The 21,416-nt window shown below is 32.5% G+C and overlaps 2 protein-coding genes across 3 annotated transcripts in view; one reads left to right on the top strand and one right to left on the bottom strand.

Moving 5' to 3' along the window:
• The window catches only part of LOC145690201 (uncharacterized), a gene marked incomplete in the record, with an annotated part of 46,625 nt that extends 44,805 nt beyond the window's left edge, over nt 1-1,820 (top strand). The window contains 1 exon segment of the mRNA XM_081764862.1: nt 1,484-1,820. Within this exon segment, the coding sequence (XP_081620988.1) occupies nt 1,484-1,580 (97 nt within the window).
• A 13,567-nt stretch (nt 1,821-15,387) lies between these two features.
• Nucleotides 15,388-21,416, bottom strand: part of LOC145690199 (phytanoyl-CoA dioxygenase domain-containing protein 1-like) — a 57,664-nt gene continuing 51,635 nt past the window's right edge. The window contains exons 4-5 of one of the 2 annotated variants that reach the window (XM_081764852.1): nt 19,294-19,539; nt 15,388-15,796 (exon numbers count right to left, since the gene is read on the bottom strand). In XM_081764852.1, the coding sequence (XP_081620978.1) occupies nt 15,621-15,796; nt 19,294-19,539 (422 nt within the window). In that variant the 3' untranslated portion in view covers nt 15,388-15,620. The remainder of the gene's footprint in view (nt 15,797-19,293; nt 19,540-21,416) is intronic. The other variant, XM_081764853.1, reaches the window with a different exon arrangement.

Below are 21,416 nucleotides of genomic sequence, written 5' to 3'. Positions count from 1 at the left end.
AAAGAAATGTAGGGGAAGGGTCAAATGCGTAAAGACTCATTTTTAAGTGCAGTCTCCGAAAGTCTTACCTTGAATTCTAGAAATGGCTTACATGGATAGACTTTTGAAATACATTGGGGATTTTACAATAATGCGCAGTGTTTCTTTTACGGGGGTAATTACAAATGTGTTTGCTTTCTCTCTGTGCCAAAGAAAAGTAAGAAAAATATGAAGTATACAGATATTGTACATTCTTGTTAAATATATATAGATATATATATATTGGCCACTCATCTTTCTCGAAAAAGCAATGTACTCTTATTCATAAATGGAAAGAATCAAACAAGTGAGTATTATCTTGAGACGTTTACGCTCTTTAGTTTAACCCAAAACACTAAAATGTCCCAATTGCAGTTGTGATATACCTTTAAGTGAGATGAGTGGCCAGAAGTTTTTAACAAAAGTGTACAATATGTGTATACTGTATGGTTTTCTCACTTTTCTTTAGGAGAGAGAGAAAGAGGAAACCTACATTTGTAACTATACCTACGCATTATTGTAAGATCCGAAATTGATTTCAAGAGTCGATCCATATGAGCCATTGTTTAGAATTGAAAGTAAGACTTTTGGAGAATTCACTTGAGAAAGAACTTTTACGCTTTACGCTATTGAAGTTTTTACCCTCCCCGTGTACTTCTTTAATGCTATCATATTTAAAAAAACAAACATTTTCAATTAGAAAACACCTTTATTGTTACGTGTTTAATTTTGTATACAGTACGTTAAGAAATTCGATGATATTTTCCGGGAGATGATTCCTCATATCAAATGAAAGAAAAAAATTATAATGAACATGATCCCTTTTAGAGGATGGGACATATCGCACATGTTTTAAGGAGTTACACAGAACTATGTACGTTCTATCAAAATATCCGTGTTCCACAATCCTCCGGTACTGGTACAACGAATTGTATCCAGGAAATTGGAACAAGGGGAAACGACACTTCCAAGTTACTAATTAACGATAAATGACAGTATTCAAGTAAATGCCATTTAAAAATAATTTCATTTTTTCTGATAGTAATCGAAAATGACTAGTGTTGGTTTTCATACAACAGCCAATATTATTTTCAAGTTATACAACCACATACAGCATATTTTATCTTCAAAGGAAAGTTTTCGGTGATCAAGCAGAATCAAAGTTCGATACTGAAATATGATGTGGTACCGTTTGTAATGACGTATTTACGAACTTAGTCATATTTAAGAATAATTTTAAAATATAGGGTAGTCATATTTTAGAGTTCTATTTGCATTTAAAAATACTTATGATCGTAATTATTTAATGAGAGCGAGTGATTGTAATCTAGTTGGATAGTAAAAGATACAAAACTATGACAAACAAAAGTCTTGTCGTTCAATATATAATTTTGTAAACGCTAATTTCTAATATTACGTGATTGTATTGTATGTACTATCTTTTATACGCTTTATATAATTTCAGGGAGCGACTTGCTACAGGTAGTGAACAAATAGCGAGTTTGCAGCAAATGTTGGAAATTGCGTCGGATAAAATTGCAAACGCATATATTCTCAGATGATCATCTATGAACAAAAGGAAAGACATTTAAATACAATCACAGTTTTCACGCTGTGGGTAGAATAGTGCCTTATTCGCGTTGTGCTTTATTCAAGAGTGGTTGAAGCCTTTTTTTTTTCTTGTAATGTGTATATAAATTCCTTTATCCTTTTCTTCTTTTCCATTTAAAATGCGTTAATATATATATGTTTTATTACATATTTCTGTATTGAGTACTTTGTACTTAACTTTCATGTTTGTACTTTTATTTCTGTTTATGCATTTTTTTTTCCTTCATCCATAATTATGTATCATTTTTTCTATCTTTTTTAGTTTATGTCCTCGAGAAAACATGATTTGATTGGAGAGTAACGCCGATAATTAATTGTTCATATTTCAGGATTTCCAATCACATTCCAGAACTAAAAAACTTGCTACAGGTGTTAAGATGTTTTAAAGTTCAGTGTAATTATTTGTTAGTAATTATTCAGATGCTGATAGTTCGAAAATTACTTTACTGGTATTGTTTGTTGATCACCATGTCTGTCGCTAATTTTTAAATGGTTCTAAAATATTTATTTTCCCTTCTAATTGATATATTGTGTTTTCTTGGACTCAAATTTAATTTGGTGATATTTATTTATTTATTTAATAATATATTTTTAAAAAATTGGAAAAAAATAAAGCATAATTAAACAAAAAATTTGGTGATAATCGATTTCACACAAGAACACACACAAATTCTTGATTTTGCGTTTAGAAAATTAAAAGCAAGCGTTATCAATTCTTTGTACCTTTTAATTTGTCCTGGTATTGAATGGTAAATAATAATTTAAGTTCGTTTAAAAGTTACAATCAAGTGATAATAATAAACATACATTGTATTTAAATCTACGCTAGTGATCATGCATCCTATAAATTTGAGTATCCCTTCCAAAGCTGTTAATAAATACTATTTAAATATACAGATACCTTTAAAATCATATTTACTATATATGTGTGATTCAGTTCGACTAAATCCTAACTTATACACAAGGTAAAACTACGGTAAAAAAGATTTTTGTTTTCATTTTTATTTATTCCACTTGATTTTAAAAGAAAAAGAAAAGTAAACTTAAGAGCCCCAGGAAGTGTTTCGTTGCTGAAATATACTGACCGGTAAAGCATTTCACCCTTACGTAATTCTTCATGCAACATTTCTTCATGCATTAAAATAAAGATTTAATTGCATATACGTATTAAAAAGAACGTTGTTTTGTTTCTCTTCCAGTATTTTGCAATTACAGGTTGGTTTTAAAATTTATTGTTGAACTTACAATACAGATACTTCAAGTTGTGTTTATTGTTTGTTTTGGGGTGTATAATAAAATAGTAGCTACATTCGAATACTCTTTGTATATTGTTACACTCATTTTTCCTTAGACGAGGAAGGGGGAGAAAAAAAGAGGAAACACATTTCATTTGAATCTTTCATTAAGCTCTCGCGTTATGAAATACTCAATTTATGGTAGTTGCAAAAATAATAATAATAATAATAATAATAATAATAATAATAATAATAATAATAATAATAACGTAATAAGATCATTCCATTTCTTAAGTTCTGATTTGACATACACTTCTGGTTTACAAATTTATTATATTGTATCATAGCTTAAAGGCGAAAGAATAGACATGGGTTGCGTACGTTCTCGTGTGTGAAGTATTTTGATAAAATCAGTCTGTTTTGAGCGCGTTACTCAAATTTTGAGAAAATTTATTTCACTAAATTCTTTCGATTTCGACTATTTTACTTGTAGCATTGAGAAATTACTTTTCACTTAAATGTAAATATACTAAGTTAAAGTATACACAAATCCGCACTTTTATGAAAAGGGTAATAAAATTATTATACCTTTAATGCTTAGTTTGATTCATGCTTAGCAGTATTTAGTTCAAAATTAAAGGGAAAAAAGTTCAAATATTGGCGGTTATAGCAGTTTAATCTTAATAGGGAGAAAAAGAGAGAGAGAGAACAACTTTAAAACGTTAGAAAACTAAAATTAATTTTTTAAACATTCACTGAAGGAAATATGTATATAAAAATATTCGAGATAGCAATGTAGACAACATAATTGTTCGAGAGGTGTATTTAGCTGCTCTTTCTTAATGGTGTACTAAAATAATTATAAATCATGTTCGAGTATCGTAAACCAGTCAATAACAGGACAAGAATTGAGACTTGAAAACTAGATAAAACAGTTAGTCTTTGCTCTGTATTTGAATGTAAGTACTATTTCTATCACACACATAAACACACACACTTTTTTTCTGCAGAATCACTGATTGGAAATCCTGTAAATATTTGTACCTTCTTGTTCAGCACTTAAAAAAAAAAAAAAAAAATGTTTTGAAAACTTGTGTTATTAAATTTCACATTGATATGGATTGAGTACAATACAAATGTTATGTAACTAGTAAATACAATGTGTACTAGTGCCATTTCCTTTGTATTTGGTTATTGTTTCTTAATCAAAGAATGCAGAATGTTTTTTTTTTTTTTCTTTCTCTTTATTCATATTTATTAATAGTAAGCTACTTTCCTTAGTTCGTTTATTTTTACTTTGTTAAAAAGTATTTTTAATGCTGTGACTGTGTATTTGCACCTACTGCAAATGATATTTTGCTGTAAACATAAAAGTTTGCGTATTGGGTTTATTCACTTCCATATTTTACATTTTCATTGTCTACTTTTTGTGATAAATGTCATTTTATGGTTTAAAGAAACTAGCTAAAACACAAGGAATTCATTCAGATGTAGTGCTTAGTTGTACATGTAATTAATTGATAATTTCGTGTATAACCTCAATCAAAAGCCTCTTGGGAGCTTCATGTAGGAATTCAATGTTAGATCTCGCGAGAAAATGTTGATCGTGAGTGTACAGAGATTTTCATTATGGAATGATTTTTCCATAGTTTTTTTTTTTTTTTTTTTTTTGTTGTTGTTGTTTTAATATTGTAAAGAGTTAGCAACTCCAGAGGGCCTACAAACCAAATACTTTCTCATTATTATTATTATTTTCAGCTTTCTTTGTTTCTTTTCTATAGAATTTTTCTGCACGAGATCTAAAGTTATACTTATGCAATCATCATTTAGTTGTTTGAAAAGATGCATTTTGCATGTAATTTGTGATATTCAACAGAAAAATTTTATGTTCTAAAACATATTTTTGCAGAGTCACTCTGCAATATTAACTGCAGAATATGTATTTTTGCAGAGTTACTCTGCAGTATCAACTGCAGAGTATCAGTTAATTCTAACCTAGAAACTTCAGTGGTGCTCCATTGTGTCAGTTCGTTTTTATGTTAACTTAGTTTTAATTCTAAAGCATTGTCGAAAGGATAGGATATGAGAGGAATAAAAGATAACACGATTACGATGGGAACAAACAAAAAGTGTAGTATCTTAAAAATGTCCAAATATGCTGTTTGAATCCGGAAGTATAGGTTTGCCCATAAGTAATTTTTTCTCGGATTCGCAGGTAAACTAATTCATACGCCAACCTGTAAATGTTTGTAAAATCAACTTTTACACCAAGGAGCACCAATAAATTTTCGAAGTTAGAATTGTTGTTGACTTGCTTTTAATGCTATCACTAGTGCTAGCGCACAATAATTTGTCACGTCGTATATATATATATCAGAGTTTATAAGACTGTAATTTTACAACAAATGATTGGTTATATAGTGTAAAGGCTTACTGAAGTAACACAAATTATGCGGGAGTGTAAGGTAACGGAAGTGCTGGACAAAGAAAATATCATCTTTGTTACTGTAATATGCCGTAATATTTTCCATTATGCCAGTTTTGCCTATTCTATACTATAAACTAATCACTGAGCAAAGCAGATCGATTTTTGTTTTAAAATAAATATTGCGTAACAATTTTGCCAACTGAACATTTTGTCTTTATCAGATACAATCTATGAGTGAAGCCAAAGTGTTTAGTTGGCAAAACTGTTACATAATACTAATTTTATAATAAAAATCGGTTTGCTTTGCTTAGTAATTGATTATCTAATTATTGTAGTATGTTGTATGCCAAAAGAAAAAAAAAAAGTAATGTTAAGTTTTTCATCATTTTGAAGTGAAAGTTTTCCGGCAGCAACTTCCTGCAAAATGTCGCACCAATAGCAAAAGAGTTATTTCCACACTGGCAACACAACTAGTGTCAACGTATTTTAGGTTTGATTACTGCAACATGTTTTTTTTTCGCTGTCCTGGATACGACATTCTACAGTATCAACGGCAATATATAAAAATCGAAACTGAAACTAAAAGTGCTTACTAATAGTTACAAGCGAAAACGCTCCGAAAATATAAAGCAGCTAGCTTTCATTACGAAACTCGTTTATCTTCAGTGTACAGAAAGAAAATTAACATTAGGCAAATAAGTGTGTCATTTGTCACGATTAGTCATATTGTAAGCTATACTAGAATGTAATGATGAAAGAACATGTCAGGTCAAAGGTAAATATTACGAAAAGAAACTCCCTTCAATAAGAAATGGGAATACTCAAGAGTCAACAAACCACCCGTTCTGTAATAATAATAATAATAATAATAATAATAATAATGTCAAAAACCACTGTTACTATTACTAATTTTTCCTCAATTTTCTCCACTTATATTATCTTCACTTTCTTTAACATTACTCCATTCCATTTTTTTTTTTTCGATTTTTTCTATTCTACGTTCTTCGCTATTCACATTCGAACTATCGTATCTACAGTGATTTCATGCAACCACTGCTTTCTTTTCTTTCTCACTCTCTCTCTCTCTCTCTCTCGTTTTTCTTTTGATACCTACTGCGACGTTGATCTGAGCACACATTAAATATAGCCAACTATGACATGTGACTATACTTTTTTATCTAGTATTTTTTGTCACAATTTTTTCTCTTGATGATAGTATCATGTATTTTTCGATTTTGTTATTCTCACTCTGGTATTCCTTTATTTTAGCGGAGGATATAATCAGCAACAGCCGGTTTCTGATGATATACCGGATAAAATTCCTTGTAATCTTCTTTAGCTTTCCAATATTTTGACCAATTAGATACTGGAAGATGTTGAAATGCTCCATCCATTTGGAATTATTGCAAAATAATTTATTGAAAAGAAATTATTATGTAGTAGAAATGGTCAATTCCGGAATTCGGAAAAATTCCGGGAAGTGAAAATTTCCGATTCCGGAAAATAAATTATCCGGATTCCGGAAAATTTTGGCCATCCCTATTACATACAATCACGCTTCTACATGTGCGAACAAGATATTTCCAATTAGATGCTCCTTGACGTCGGAGTTCGCTGCTTGGTTTCTTAGTAACTCTCTCACAAAGAGCAAGAAAAAAGCAGCGAAGCTAGCGTTGATACAAGACAATGGGACTGGCAAACAAGTCGTCACTGGTTTTGCAAATACATTAACTCGTAGATCGAACACTACCAACATTGTTTTATCCCATTGCACCTACTTCGCTCCCATCCCTGTTGTATTCAATCTGCTGTACTACTTCTGCCTCTGATAGTAAAAACTAACTCGTATGTCATATGTTCGGGAGTTGAAAATGACTGGTGTATACGGTCTATCCCGCTTTCTTTGTGATTTGATCCTAAGTAGTAAATGGATATATCATCATTGTCACTTCTTGTTTTTCTAGTTAGTAATTTCTTGTTTTGTCAACTGTTAACCAAGATGATGACCAAAAGCAACTGTTAACCAAAAGCAAAGTAAGTTTTGCAAGTAATTTCTTGTTTCTTCTACTACTAGCCAAGAAAATGAAAGACAAAGTAGATTTTGCGGCAAATTCTTGACTATATACTGTCATGTCAGAAAATCATATTGTGAAGTTTTATTTAAAATAATTAAATAGATGTTTTTACTAATATATAGGCTAATATCTCATCAATAAAATATTTACCAATATTTGGAAACTGTACTGAAAGTCTAGGGGTTATATTTGACTTCAAACTGAACTCACTCACGAAAATAATATATATGAACGGCTTTTACGAAAAAGTTAAATATAATGCTCTGAAGGTAACAAGTTAGTTTCTTGCTTACTACAGTCACACTTGGAAAATCAGAAAGAAGTATGTAATCTTCAAATGGAATTCATTTCTTTCCACAGGTAGATTATTTCGTTAACTTCTAATAGGAATTTGAAAGAGAACTAATAGATATTCTGTATATCTTGGTTTCAGCGAGTGATTTTTTAAAAAATCTTCTGTAAATACTTATCTTGTTTTTCGTTCCCTAGAAAAATAATTCATTCTACAACCATTTATAAGTTTGTGATCATAATGTTCCTATTAGACGAGAAATAATTATTAGTGGTATTAATGGGTAATGAGTTTGCTCGGAACATTGAAGAGAAAGCATCTAGCAGTCAGTCTTCTGTGAGAAAGTTTACTGTTTATCAATCAAATTGTAGCTATATTTTTCCCCTGAAAATACATGGTGAAGTTTATGACATTTATTCAGATATGTGTCAGTCAAGTTTGAAATATATTTTCCCCCTGGAGTAGATAGTGAAAGTTACCATGCTGCCGGTAATTGATACTGATGAGAATTGTTGATTTCTAAGATATTCAGTTCCAGAAAAGATTGGTTCTGTTACACACTTGTTTCGTAACTGTTATATTTGCTTGTTGGTTATTTTCCCTTCTGTGTTGTCGAGATTAAGCTGAAGCTTAGGTTTTTTTTTTTTTTTTTTTTTTTTTTTTTTTTTTTTTTTTTTAAGTTAGAATGAAGTTCTAAGTATATTTTAGTTATTATCTTTAATTTTGACATTCTGATATTATTGTTACTGTTATTATACATATAAGTACATGTTCTTGTATTTGTTAAGATATGAGGAAGTCTGCTTCTTTCACATTGTGCTATAAAAGCTAATGGTTGTTGTCATGTACTATTTGGCATGTCATACATATGAATGACTTCAAAGACTGTGTTAATTAGTATTTTTTTGTCATTTAGTTGTTTGTTTCATAAGATATTTTCCTGTAGGGTACATAATTTGCAGATATCCTTATTTTTAGATTTAACTAAAGGAAATCTCTTGTTGTAAATCTACTTTGTGTATGTGTTTGTGTTATGCAGAGATTAATATTGTAAGATAATGTATGGAGAGTTTAGAGCACAAGGGAATCAAGTCCAGTTACCACAGTTATGAGAAAAAGAAATATGAAGTTTGTACGGTACCTTTAAGTACATGAGAAAATTAACACTGTTTTTTCACATTATAAGAGTTGTTTACAATGTCTGGGCATGGATCTATTAAACTTTGAAGGGAGTTTCATATAGAGATCTTAAAGATAAAATTTGTCCAGAATGACCAAAAATGGACTTCATTCCCTTGTGCGCTAAACGCGTCATATGAATAACGTACCTGATAATCCTTGAAGGAGAGAGTCTTCGTAAACTTTAATACTGAAAGTTTGTTTTCACTTGCTTGAAATTCTGATTAAACTTCCTTGTACTTTCAAGTTTTCACCCTCCTCTGGAGCCTTGTTCATGGAAAATAAAAATAATAATAAAAACTTCAAGGAAATATAAGGGAACATACCTTTCAGCAGTGCGTACTATCTTACTTGGCGGCAGTATAAGAATGCCTTGCCCATTGCTGCTGATCATACATCAAATGGTAATGCAGCACGCTGTGAACTGACGGGCCAAATTTGTATGTTCTTTTGTTCAGGCAGAGGAGGTTGAAGAGGTACTCACAAGCGAATTTTTTGGGGAGTGAGGGGGTAATTTTTTTTTTGAAAATGGCATAATCAAATTTTAATTATACCATAATAATGCTTTTACGAATGCTAGTGTGGAGAAGAACTTAGGATGAATATTTTAAAGTAATTAATTATAACAGCAAAGAATGCATTCAGTTTTGATTAAAAGGACAAAATGGGCGGGAAAGGTAAGTGAATGTAGACTGATTCTGTTCATAAAGAAAAGAGCACAGGCAATCCCTTTCGTCCTATGTATTTGAAGTAGCTTCCTATCAATTTGACATGCAAATCAGTGTAGAAACTTTTTTTTTTTTTTTTTTTTTTTTTTGCGGGGGCGAGGGCAAACACACTGGAAGATTGCCAGCTCATGTTGATGTTCCTGTTGTGCCAATATTAGCTGTATATTTTGTCGTCTAATAAAGATCTAGGAGAGAGTTGAAAGCATGAAAGTGCAAGGAATTTCCAAGAATCAGAAGTCCAAGTAAATAATATGATGGTTAAAATTCGTGTGTTAGCCTATTATTTTCGTTTTCTGCTATTCAGATATTTTCAATAGTAATATGTTCATTTAAGTTAAAAGTAACTGGAAGGTCAATATCGTAATAATTGATAAAAGAAGAAAGAAATATTAACTTCTGTATTTACTATATACTATGTACATGATGTCTTATTACTTTCTTATTACGTTCATAACGCAGTTCAGATGAATATAGCGTGTTTATAATGTAGTAAAAAGTTCGCTTTTTCCCGTTTATTAATTCCCATGTTACTCATCGTCCTGTGTTTTTAATACTGTCAAGAATATTTCGGAATACCGTATTTACCCCTTATGTAATTTGACCATTAATATATCGAAGTGTGTTAGATATGCGAACTTTTAATAGAGATCTGAGTTTTACTTTAGTATATGGTTATTAAAAGTATAGTACGTTCGAAACGACTATCAGTCCCATAGAATGGTCGTAATGCTCGTATGCAAAGGCTTTAATAAGCTTTTTCATAACCTGCTAATATTTTTGTGTGACTATAAATTTTTATAATCACCATAATATATATAACAGAAATTTAAGAAAGGATAATCCTTACCATACTGAAAAAGAAAAAATAATACAAAATACTAGGAGCAGAAATATTCAAAACAATCTTTAAAAATTAGGGTGTGCAGAATACGCTGTGGTGCAAGTTACGTAAAGCAAATACGGTAGTAGACGAAATTTGTATTGTTTTATTGCTTACCAATACTAACCTTCCAGTTTATCAAGTACGTTATTAATATGTTCGTAGTGTTTCGTGTTAGCATTTGGTAGATCTGGAAAATGTGAACGTGACGATGCAGTGTTATACTTAATATTCAGTGATCAAGGAAAGTATATGTATACTTTCTTTTAGGAGGATACCTAGATTCAGTATTTTTTTCGCAATTTTATAAATAACACGAAGAGAGGGAGAGAGAGAGAGAGAGAGAGAAGACAATATCAAAAGTTGTACTTCGTAGCAATCTAGTAGTAAAAAAATTCTTTGAAATTAAATAGTCAGTTTTATGAGACATTTTATTTGCCATAACATAATTTGACTTTCAGTAAACGGGTGATCAAATTCTTTAGGTATAAACATTTCAAAGACATTGGTTGTTGAGTGAACTCCATTGAATATTCTCTTACTAATTTTAAAAGTTGTGAAGAAAGGAATGAAAGCACGGTTCCTCTCAAATTGAAACTTAGTTTAGATTGAGCGTTATGTTGCGACTGTTATTGTTACAGAAGAAAGGGAAATAAATAAATTCGCACGTTTCTCAAAGGTAATGGAAAATTAACTTCCTTATTTTGGCATACTGTGTATATGTATTGTATTTACGTAATCCAAATTTGCGAATACTTTTCGCAAGTGTTTTGAAATTTAGTACAACTAAGTCCAAACTGATTATACTTGAATATTATTCAACACTAAGTGCCATGGGCGTTAGTTGAGGGCTTCCTTGTAGTTAAAGCGGAAAACTGAAGTTCGATTCCCGATTAAAAAAAAAAAAAAATGCAGCTCGGATTCATTTGAACTGTAGGCCTATATTTCACATAGCCTTGGTGTCAAAAAGTGAGTTAACAAATGACTGTTGAATAAATTGGAATATTTTGCAAATTTCGGAATACCGTTAAACAGTTTGGGTAACATCTTGATTAAGTACAATTCATATAATTGTATCAGTGTACGTTATTAGAGAATCATGTAAAATATGTCCTCAAAAATTATTTTGTTGTGCTTGTATTAATACATTTATATCTTCGAAAAGCAAAAAGCCGCGAGAAAACTGGTTTATCGTGTCCAATCTACCTGTATGTTTTACAGTTATTAAACAACAGTGTAAAAAAAGAGAAATCTCCAATATTGAAATTTCGGCTTTGTAACGTAGTAGTAGTTTAGAATCAGGATGATTCATTTGAAAATGTTGCTTATTGGTGAGAAATTAGCTCTTTCAGTATAGCAGATCTTGCGAAGTCAATAAACTAAGGATCAGATTTCTGAAATCAAGATTTTACTATGAAAATCATAAGCACCAGTGTATATATATATATAATAAAATTTGAAGGCGTAGTATTCGTGCTAGTAGGTAAACCTGTTCTCCTACATTCAATAAATAACGAAAGCGACTGAACTACTTTTGACTGTACTTGCCCGTAAATAGTATAGATTTCATCACGGGCCTCTGCAGCATTTTCACCTTTATCGAGACAAAATTGTCATCCAAATAATCTGTATCTAAAGCGTGGGACAATGGATAGCTTGTGGGCTACGCGAATGAAATGAAGGCTGTGACGTAATGTGATGTTACCGTTTGGTAAAGGGATCTGGCTAAGATGTACTACAGCGCGAGCAGGTAACAGATACATATCTAGTTCTCTGTTTTAACAAGATAGACAAGATGTAAGTAACCCTGCAGCTCTCTCATTTTGTAACAGCGTTTAAAAGGAATTCGGAGCACTGCCTTCAAACGGCCTTAGCATAACATGTCTTGCAAAGGTATTATTATATGGCTGGTCGTATGACAGGGTGTTACATCAGAAAGATATGAGGCATTCGGAGTAGTAAGGACAAATTCAACAAAAGGATGTTTTCTGAAAATGAGGTCAAAATAATCTTCCAATTAATATGAAACTGTATTTTCTAAAAGAAAGAGGAATGACTTCCACAAGCTGTACATACAGTCACAGTTTGGTATTATTACTCGAACATCGCAACTGCAATTTCCGAGCATTCAGTATACACACAACTTTTGTTGAGTTCGCCCATACTACCCGAAACTCCTCATATGCTGTATGATATAATGAATCGCCTTTGTTTTCGAATTAGCGTACAAACTCTTTTTGTATCCAAAGAATGTGAACGAAACTAAAGTTTGTTACAGCCAATACAACTGGATTGAATGGATGTAATGGACTTTTGTGAATATAAACTCATATTGTAAATGACACTTCAAATATGAGTTATTAATTCACTTCGTGGAATAAGTAGCAAATCATTTACGTTAAATGCTAAGAAAAAAATTCTTTCTATGTAAAGAAACCTTATATAGATTATAAATGATGTTCAGTTAGCATTTATATGTAAGAAGTATGATTTTGTTCAGAAGGACGAAATCACGTTATATTTTTGTGTTATTAAAACAAGTAAATAAATAATTTTTGAATATAATAAATATTTTATTGTGTGTGGTTGATTGTAGTTTCTATGTGATTTCATCTTTGGCTCCCAGAAAATCGATATTCAGCAAGCTGTTGCAACAACGGAATATGGTACGAAAGTACGAAAAAAAAAAAAAAAAAAAAAAAAACTGATATACATTCACTCTCTTGATTTAACCTTCACAATAAGCCTGTCAGGAAGATATATTTACTGGTACCATCTTTATTTATTTATGTTTCCACTTATTTCAGTTCTAAGAGCTCTAAATATTTACAGTCCTTCCTTATTTTCAGTTCTTTTCTTTTCTTTTCCACAAGAGATATTTCTTTTTCCTGAGCTGTGTAAAGTTGCCATTTTGCTAGTTGTGTTATACGCTTTCAACAGAATTTCGTGGAGTTTCTATCTCCCTATCTCTTTCCTTTTAGACTTCCAAACTATGCTATGCATAAGTGTAGGAAGTCTTATAAAACGGCTTTGTCCGTTCGTCTGTCGGGTATCAAAGTAAAAACAGTAGATATCGAGATGATTTTGTGCAATCGATTGAGCGTCTCAAGGATATGTCTCGTCTCCTTCGTTAACTATTAAAACCGAAAGTGGTTCAAATTAGTCGTTTACAGTTTCAACGTTTTATCACCATAAAACAAAAACGGTAACATAGCGATGTTTTTTCAAACGTTCTCAATACAATGTATCATGACTCCACAACATTTGACCGAATCCGGAAGTGGTTCAAATTTACTATTCTGGTTTCAATACTGATTCCCGTAGAGCAAAAACTAAATGCTATCAGGATGCGCTTCTTTTGCAGTCGATTCAGTGTCTCAAGAATAGGTTTATCTCCTACGTCAAAGCCGTAGGAAGCGAGTGTGGGTAAAATTAACCATTACCGTTTCAAGGTTTCAACGTTTATCGTCACATTACAAATACAGTAATAGCGAGAAGCGTTTTTTAACGATTCAGCGTCTCAAGACAAAATATTATGTCTATCCAAAACACATTACCAAAACTGAAAGTGGTTCAAATTTGCTGTTATTTTCGGTTTCGATACTGATTTCCGTAGAGCAAAAATGGTAAAAGATATCAAGAATCAACTATTTGCAGTCGATTGAGTGTCCCAAGAATAGCTTCTCTCTCTCTTCTCTTAGCCTCTATTCAAACCGGAAGTGGTTGAAATGAACTATTTTTGATTTCAATCTTTATCACCATAGAACAAAAACAGTAAGGGATTGCGAGTATTAGCTTTTTTCGTATGGCTTCAGGGCCCGAGGAACAGGTTCTGTCTTTGATCTTGTTACTCTATTCCAACCAGTTCTTACACAGTGTATAGATGCACTACTTCAACAACAACAACAACAACAATAACAAAACTTTTACGTCCCAGAATTATGCCGGCTAGGCTAAAGGAGACGGAGCACTACTTCAAGTTTGAGTGTTGAATTCACATAGTTTGGAAGTCTTAGTTTCACACTGTGAAACGATACTTATTTGTTTTTCCTTATATACGAGGCATGTTCGTAAAGATAGGTCTATGGTACTTGCCTACTGCTACAATTGAACCACTGATATACTATTTCTCAGTATAACTGCTGCTATTGTGTGTGTGTGTGTGTGTGTGTGTGTGTGTGTGTGTGTTTGTTTGTTTGTTTGTTTGTTTGTTTGTTTGTTTGTTTGTTTACACTCACTCACTTAGTTTCTGGATACGAGTATCATAAAACTTCGCCGACTGCCTTGTAAATTACGTCCTGACTATTTCCTTGACATTTTAACGAATGCAAAGCTACATATCCCACAGTTCAAATATGCATTCAGTTGTGAATTGAATGAGGTAAGTGCTCACAAAAAAAAAAAAGATCACAATAACTTTAATGCGAATTGCAGTGGGATTAATCTTGCTGCTGTACAGATGTCCGTAAGTGAATTTTCCTAAAATTGGAGCCTAGCTAAATCCCTTTCTGGTACGGTACCGAGAACGGACTTCAATCTATAATTTTACTCAAATTGTTAGAACAGTTTTCAAGATGCAATTTGAGGCGTCCTTTTTCTTTTCTTTTCTTTTTTCTTTCTTTCTTTTTTTTTTTTTTTTTTAACATGAACGGGCTCTCGCAAGTTCAGATCTAGCTAACTTGCTTTCTCACCCTCTAAAACAAGATTTTACAAATTTAATGGAAATCGTTAGAGCCATTTGGAAGTTAAAATTTCCAACATTCAACCAAGAACTGTTCGCTGTAGATCATAGGATGTATATTTCGTTTCTTAATGAACAGTGATCGAATTAGGGCGATGTGAGCCGGTATGATATGCGGTAATAAATTAGTATGGCAAATTTATGTTAAAGTATATTAAAGGCAGGTTTATATATATCGGTAGCCACTTTAAATGAATAGGTCTGTTGGCAATAAGTTACATTTATTACTTAAAGAAAAGTTTATCAAATGTAAATTACAGGAGTACATTACACATTTGTTGTTTTGTTGGAAAGTATAATTTTTGAAAAACTGGTATTAAATCATCACAACGAAAAAAATACAAATTTGTTTTTTATTTTTAAAAAAATAAAATTGAGAGTTTATTCCTTGAATATCATTTTTTTTTTTTTTTTTCAAAGTGAATTATTGAGTTTAGTTTCTGTATAAAGATGGAAAGGGTATGTCATCTGGAGGTTGTAACCAGTTTTTCGAGGAATATCGTGCTCTCTTTTGATCAAACACATGGAACGTGTATGCATGTCGAGACTTGTCAGATTTGTTTTCGTCGCTCTTGTGCAGTACTGCACCGTGGATGATCACACAAGAACCTGCCAAAGAGAAAGATCAAGTATTATGTCTATTTTCAGCAACAAAATGAACTAACATTTTTTTTTTTTAAATCTTAGAATGTGACGATGGGAGAAGGTTCAGGATGTTTTATAAGTTGTAAACAAAAAACAAGCGTCTACACAATGTGCCCGATAAGTTGGGCCTTTTGTTGCACACATTTCTGAAACCTAATCACACTCTTGTAGAACACACACATATATTGCATATTTTTTGCATAAAACTTGCTTATTTATTGCCTTTCTTTTGATTTTCCTCTGCAAAAGTAATTCAAACTTGCATATTTATCGTCTTTCATTTGATTTCCCCCTGCAAAATCAATGACAAGGACACTATATACGGGGCTCCCATCTGTCCTATTTTCCTATTTTTCCCTATATTTTTGAAATTTCTGAAAAATAAACACACTGCTGAACAAGACTGCACTTATTTAATATAAAAACACATTTACACGTGACGTTTCGATCTTCTAGCCAAGATCCTCATCAGACGTTACATCTGATGTACGTCTGATGAGGATCTTGGCTAGAAGATCGAAACGTCACGTGTAAATGTGTTTTTATATTAAATAAGTGCAGTCTTGTTCAGCAGTGTGTTTATTTTTCTGATTTTATTTGCAAGACGTATGGCTATGATTGTGTCAGTTTGAAATTTCTGTATATTTGTCCTATATTTTAATCTTGTCCTTTATTTCCTATATTTTTCAGTGATTGAATTATTAAAAATACATTAGTAATATGCTAAATGTGTATTAGCATTTTTTTTTTCTGAGAGACTAGTCACTAATCCTCAGTATTATTTTTTTAAATTTGCTTTTTTCAGTCCTTTCATGTCCACTCTTTTTTCTTTTTTTTTTCCTTTTTCTTTGTTTCCTATGTGCTGATTCTTCCCCAATGAAGCTTAGCTGAGAAACCTTGCCATGCTCCAGTTTATTATAACGCAAGCTATTAGCATTTTCTTTCAGCAGTGTGAGCAGCAGTATTGGTTAGGCATGGAAGTGTATTGGTATTCACCAACATATCCAAACGCCTTCCAATATTGCTGTTACCTAATATGCAGGGTTCCCACACGCGTCCTGGAAAACCTGGATATAAAAGTGTGTCGTGGAAACGCCCTGGAAAAGTCATGGGAAGCAGAAAAATGTTGAAAATCCTGGAAATTATTTATGAACTAGAAATGTCCTGAAATTTATGTTGTATAATAATTGTTAGAAGTGTATATATAATTTACAGAACTATGATGAATGAAATACAATTACATTATTTATTTCAGAGGAAAATGCGTTGATCAAATATTGTTTAATTAGATTCAAATATTCCATTACAGAGAAATAAGTTATCAATCTTCTTTTTTCATTAGGAAGATACTCTCTAAGTAAAACAACTAGAAGGATAGTAGGAAGGCAGAGAAATAGTTAATACTTTTGCGTGCATTGATTGAATTTACGTATTCAAAATTATGTATGAATAACATGTAAGAAATGTTAAATGCCATGGTAATCCTATAAATAAGTTAACTATTTCTTTTTCTTCTGAGGTAGTGCGAATATGTTCTGAATTTTAACAATATTAGAGCTGCATTTTTTTAGTATTTTTACTATTTTCAATGCCTTGTTTAAATTTTGTTGTTTGTACAAAAATCATAAAAACACAAGAAAAAGTAACATGAAAAGTGTAATTCAGAATGTATAGAGAGGTTGTATCCTTAAAGAAATAATACTTCAAGTTGCACTACTAATTTGTGTTTGTGCATTGTAGTCAAAATTGATGGTACCCCAGAAAATCTTCAATGAATATTGGAAAAGTCTTGAAAAGTTGTCGGGTTAAGGGTGTTTTTTTCTTAACAATACATTTATATTTTTTTCTGTGCTTCAGAGCATAATATTTTATTGCAGAAACCAAACTGTCCTATTTTATAAACCAAAATGTCCTATACTTTTTCAATATTCTTCTGGGAGGCCTGTATATATATATTGTATGAGCTTAACCAAATTCATCCAATCTGGATTACACTTATCATGGTGGCAAATCTTGCATCTACTGTACAAGCTTGTAATATGAGGGGTGCTAGAAAGTTCCTGGCTTTGTCTCCTCCCTTCCAGTACCATAAAACCATTAGTGTAGGTTCATGAGAAAGCTTAAAACATAATGATGCAAATATAGGTTTCTTGCAATACTTTCTTTCTTCCTTTTCAGGGTTGAAGCAGTGCTCAAGAAAATTTCACAGCTTTGGAGTGTCGGACTGTCATAATGTTTTGGTTTTCCCAGGGAAAGCCTGTAAATGACATTCACATTGAGATGTCACGAACAGCGAGGAAGCAGTCCTTTCTATAGCACCACCAAAACCTGGATAGCTCGTTTCAAGATAGGCCATTTCACCGTTGAAGACCACCTTCTCCATGGGCGCTCTCCAACCTTAACCGATCCGACAAATGTGATGTTGTCCATGAATCGATTCTTGAGGACAGAAAAAATACTGAAAATCTCATATGAGCGTGTTGGGCTCATTATCAGCAGTAAATTGTTCATGCTTAAGCTGATAGCAAACTGAAAGCCGAGATGTCTGAGTAGTGATCAGAAGAAACAAGCCTGAGCATCCAAGGCAAGTTTTGGCTTGTTTGGAGGCTAGTGCTTCGAATTTTCTGGCCCGATTTGTAACTAGTGTGAAACCTGAGTCTATATCTATGATCCTGAGGCTACAGATTAAACAGTGGAGTAATACCACTCCAGGTCTCCATGACCAAAGAAATTCTGCACCCAAAAATCAGCAAATAAGTTCATGGTTTCAATTCTCTGAATATTATGATGGACTACCTACTGTGGGGCTCTAGTATGACCTATAAGCATTAGACTAACCTATTGAACCAGTTGCAGGAGGCAATAAAGATAAAACAATGCGGAAAGTTGTCTAAACGGATTATTATCTAGCTCACAAGTTCCATGTTGTGGCTGCCAAATTGAACACAGGACTTCCGATTGGTTATCCACCCTCTGTTCGCCTTATCTAGCTGCTCCTGTTTATAATTTGTTCCCAAAACTTGAAGAAACATCTCGAAGGATGTTATTTAGAAAACATTCCTGACGTCCAAAATGCTGCAAAAACCTGGTTTCAGGCACAACCGAAGGAATTTTATTTGCAAAGATTAGAAGAACTGCAACATCTTTGTACCAAGTCCATCAGTCTCAATGGGGAAATATGTTGAATAACTGTAATTTCATTCCTTAAGCTCTGCTCTTTCTAGAGAAAGCCAGGAACTTTTCAGCACCTTCTCGTATATTATGTGCAGACCTTTGGTTCCCAAGTTATATGTGTAATAAATATCAAATAAAGGACAAGAACTATTTTTCAAATCCTGTACCTCTGTTGTTAATAATTTACTCGAAGGAGATACGGTTCTCTGCTAGAGATCAATTTTATCAATTTATTGGAAAGAGGGAACAACTAATATATATATATATACACTTCAAGTTTAATTTACCCTTTCTAACAGGAACTGGGCGAAAGCTTGAAGTAGGATAACAAGGCTGTGGAGCAGTATACACCAGTAATTCAGATGAATTGTTTTCTTCATTCCTCATATATCTTCGATGAACACCACCTACGTGAGAGCCCGGAACGAACCAAAGACATCCATTCTGTAATGTTGCGTCTTCTAGAGCAATCCAAAATCCCACCAAGTGTACTGGTTCAGTATACAAATACGTAGCATCCTGATGAGGAACCACTGGAAGTCAGAAAAGACAAGCAGTTTTAATTATATAATTTTAGTTGCTGTAAAAAGTTTTACAAAGATTTTATCTACGTATAACACTGATAGAAATGATACCTATTGGTTATTCTCTCTCGTTAGTGCAGTTTATGAATTGGATTCTATAATGAATTCTGTAAATCAATCTATATTGGAATTCTTTTTAATATTACCGTTTGGATAATAAGTTATTCTTTTAAACTTTGTAATGTGCTAGAAATAATGTCATTGTGTACTCAGTACCTGTAGCATTGTTTCTTGCTCATTATAGGACTGCTTCCCAACATTTCTTAACAACAACACACTCGACTGAACGCCCGCAATATAGTAGTATTGGGAATACTCGAGGAAACTTTTCTCTGGTTGGCTGAGACAAATCACGCGACCTGATCACATGGTATGACTTCATAGAGGTTAATGGTCTCTTGATTTTGGCAGAAGTACCTTGTTCTACTCCCTAGATTTTGGAAATTGCCAAATTTAAAAATTTTGCATGATAGTATAGGACAGGGGTATGTACATATGTTGTTGTTGTATAAATATGTTGTTATAGGAATATAATTTGATAACGAATTCGCCCTGTATTTCTTATAATGTTAGTATATGTATAATCGGCAAAGACATGTATGTGGAAAATTTCATGTCAAAAAAGCAGTAAATAAGAACAGTAAAGCGAAAATAAAACTTTCTTGTCCATTTAGCAACATTTTGTTTTACTCATTCTAATTTTCGTATTTATAATTATTTTCCTATGAAATTTACCACAAATATACATTTCCCGATTATACACATAGGATCAGTATTAAAAGTACCTTGCAAAATCATTATCAAATTAAATTTTTACAAAAAGACAGTTATAGATATGCGACAATCATTTTGGACATGAGTGTACAGTGATGCTCTCCCTTAAATTTTCGGAAAGGCACATAGGACCACTCCTTAAATTTGAAGAATTGTTAAAAATTGGTAAATGTTCTCTAGGATCGAAATATATACCACTGAAAATTTGGGTGGTTCAGCTTGTTCCCTTTTATGGGTATAAAATTGTCAAAAATTCCAAATTTGGAGGTTTATGACCTAATTTGTCCTCAACGAGGGTTTATCACGTTATATAGTTATAGGGATGAGTATAAGTGCCCAATACCTTTCACAAGACACGGGTACATTTATCTACTTTTCAAAATTTGGGAGCAGGTACATAGAACCACCCCTTAAATTTGGGAATTGTCAAAAAATTCGATAAATGTTCTCTAGTACACGAGTATGTAACCTGATAAATTTGGATGATCTTGCTTTACCCTTATGCGGGTAAAAAATGCCGAATATTACTTATTACCATACGTCCGCCATGTGATCGCTTATTTGACAATTTATAATCTTTGATGAGGCTTTATTACACCAGGGGCGGATCCAGGACCGACTACTGGGGGGGCGGTGAGTTGTCATACTGCTACTTTTAAGGGCTCCAAACTTTAGGATGGATTTTATTTATATATATAAAATAAGAAAGTTTCCTCTTCTGGGTGGGGGCGATTGCCCCGATCGCCCCCCTGGATCCGCCCCTGTATTACACCATATAGTTAAGGACAGGAGTCTATTCTCTTTCATGGGACGTTGGCACATTGAAGTATTCCTTTTAATTTGGGAGGGGTACATTGGTCCACCTTTAAATTTAAGAATTGTGAAAAAAGTGGTAAATGTTCTCTAGACTCAAATATATGTTTCAGTAAAATTGGGCGGTCCAGCTTGTCACATCTATGGTTAAAAAAAATGTCAAAAATTCAGAATTGGCGGTTTTTGACATTATATGTATCCTCTTTGATGAGATTTTATTGTAGTATATGTTATATAGA

Source organism: Thermobia domestica, chromosome 7 (assembly GCF_964235325.1).
Source record: "Thermobia domestica chromosome 7, izTheDome1.hap1.1, whole genome shotgun sequence".
NCBI classification, from domain to species: Eukaryota; Metazoa; Arthropoda; class Insecta; order Zygentoma; family Lepismatidae; genus Thermobia; species Thermobia domestica.
Note: the sequence above shows the minus strand (reverse complement) of the source record. Positions and strands in the feature narration are given on the sequence as shown.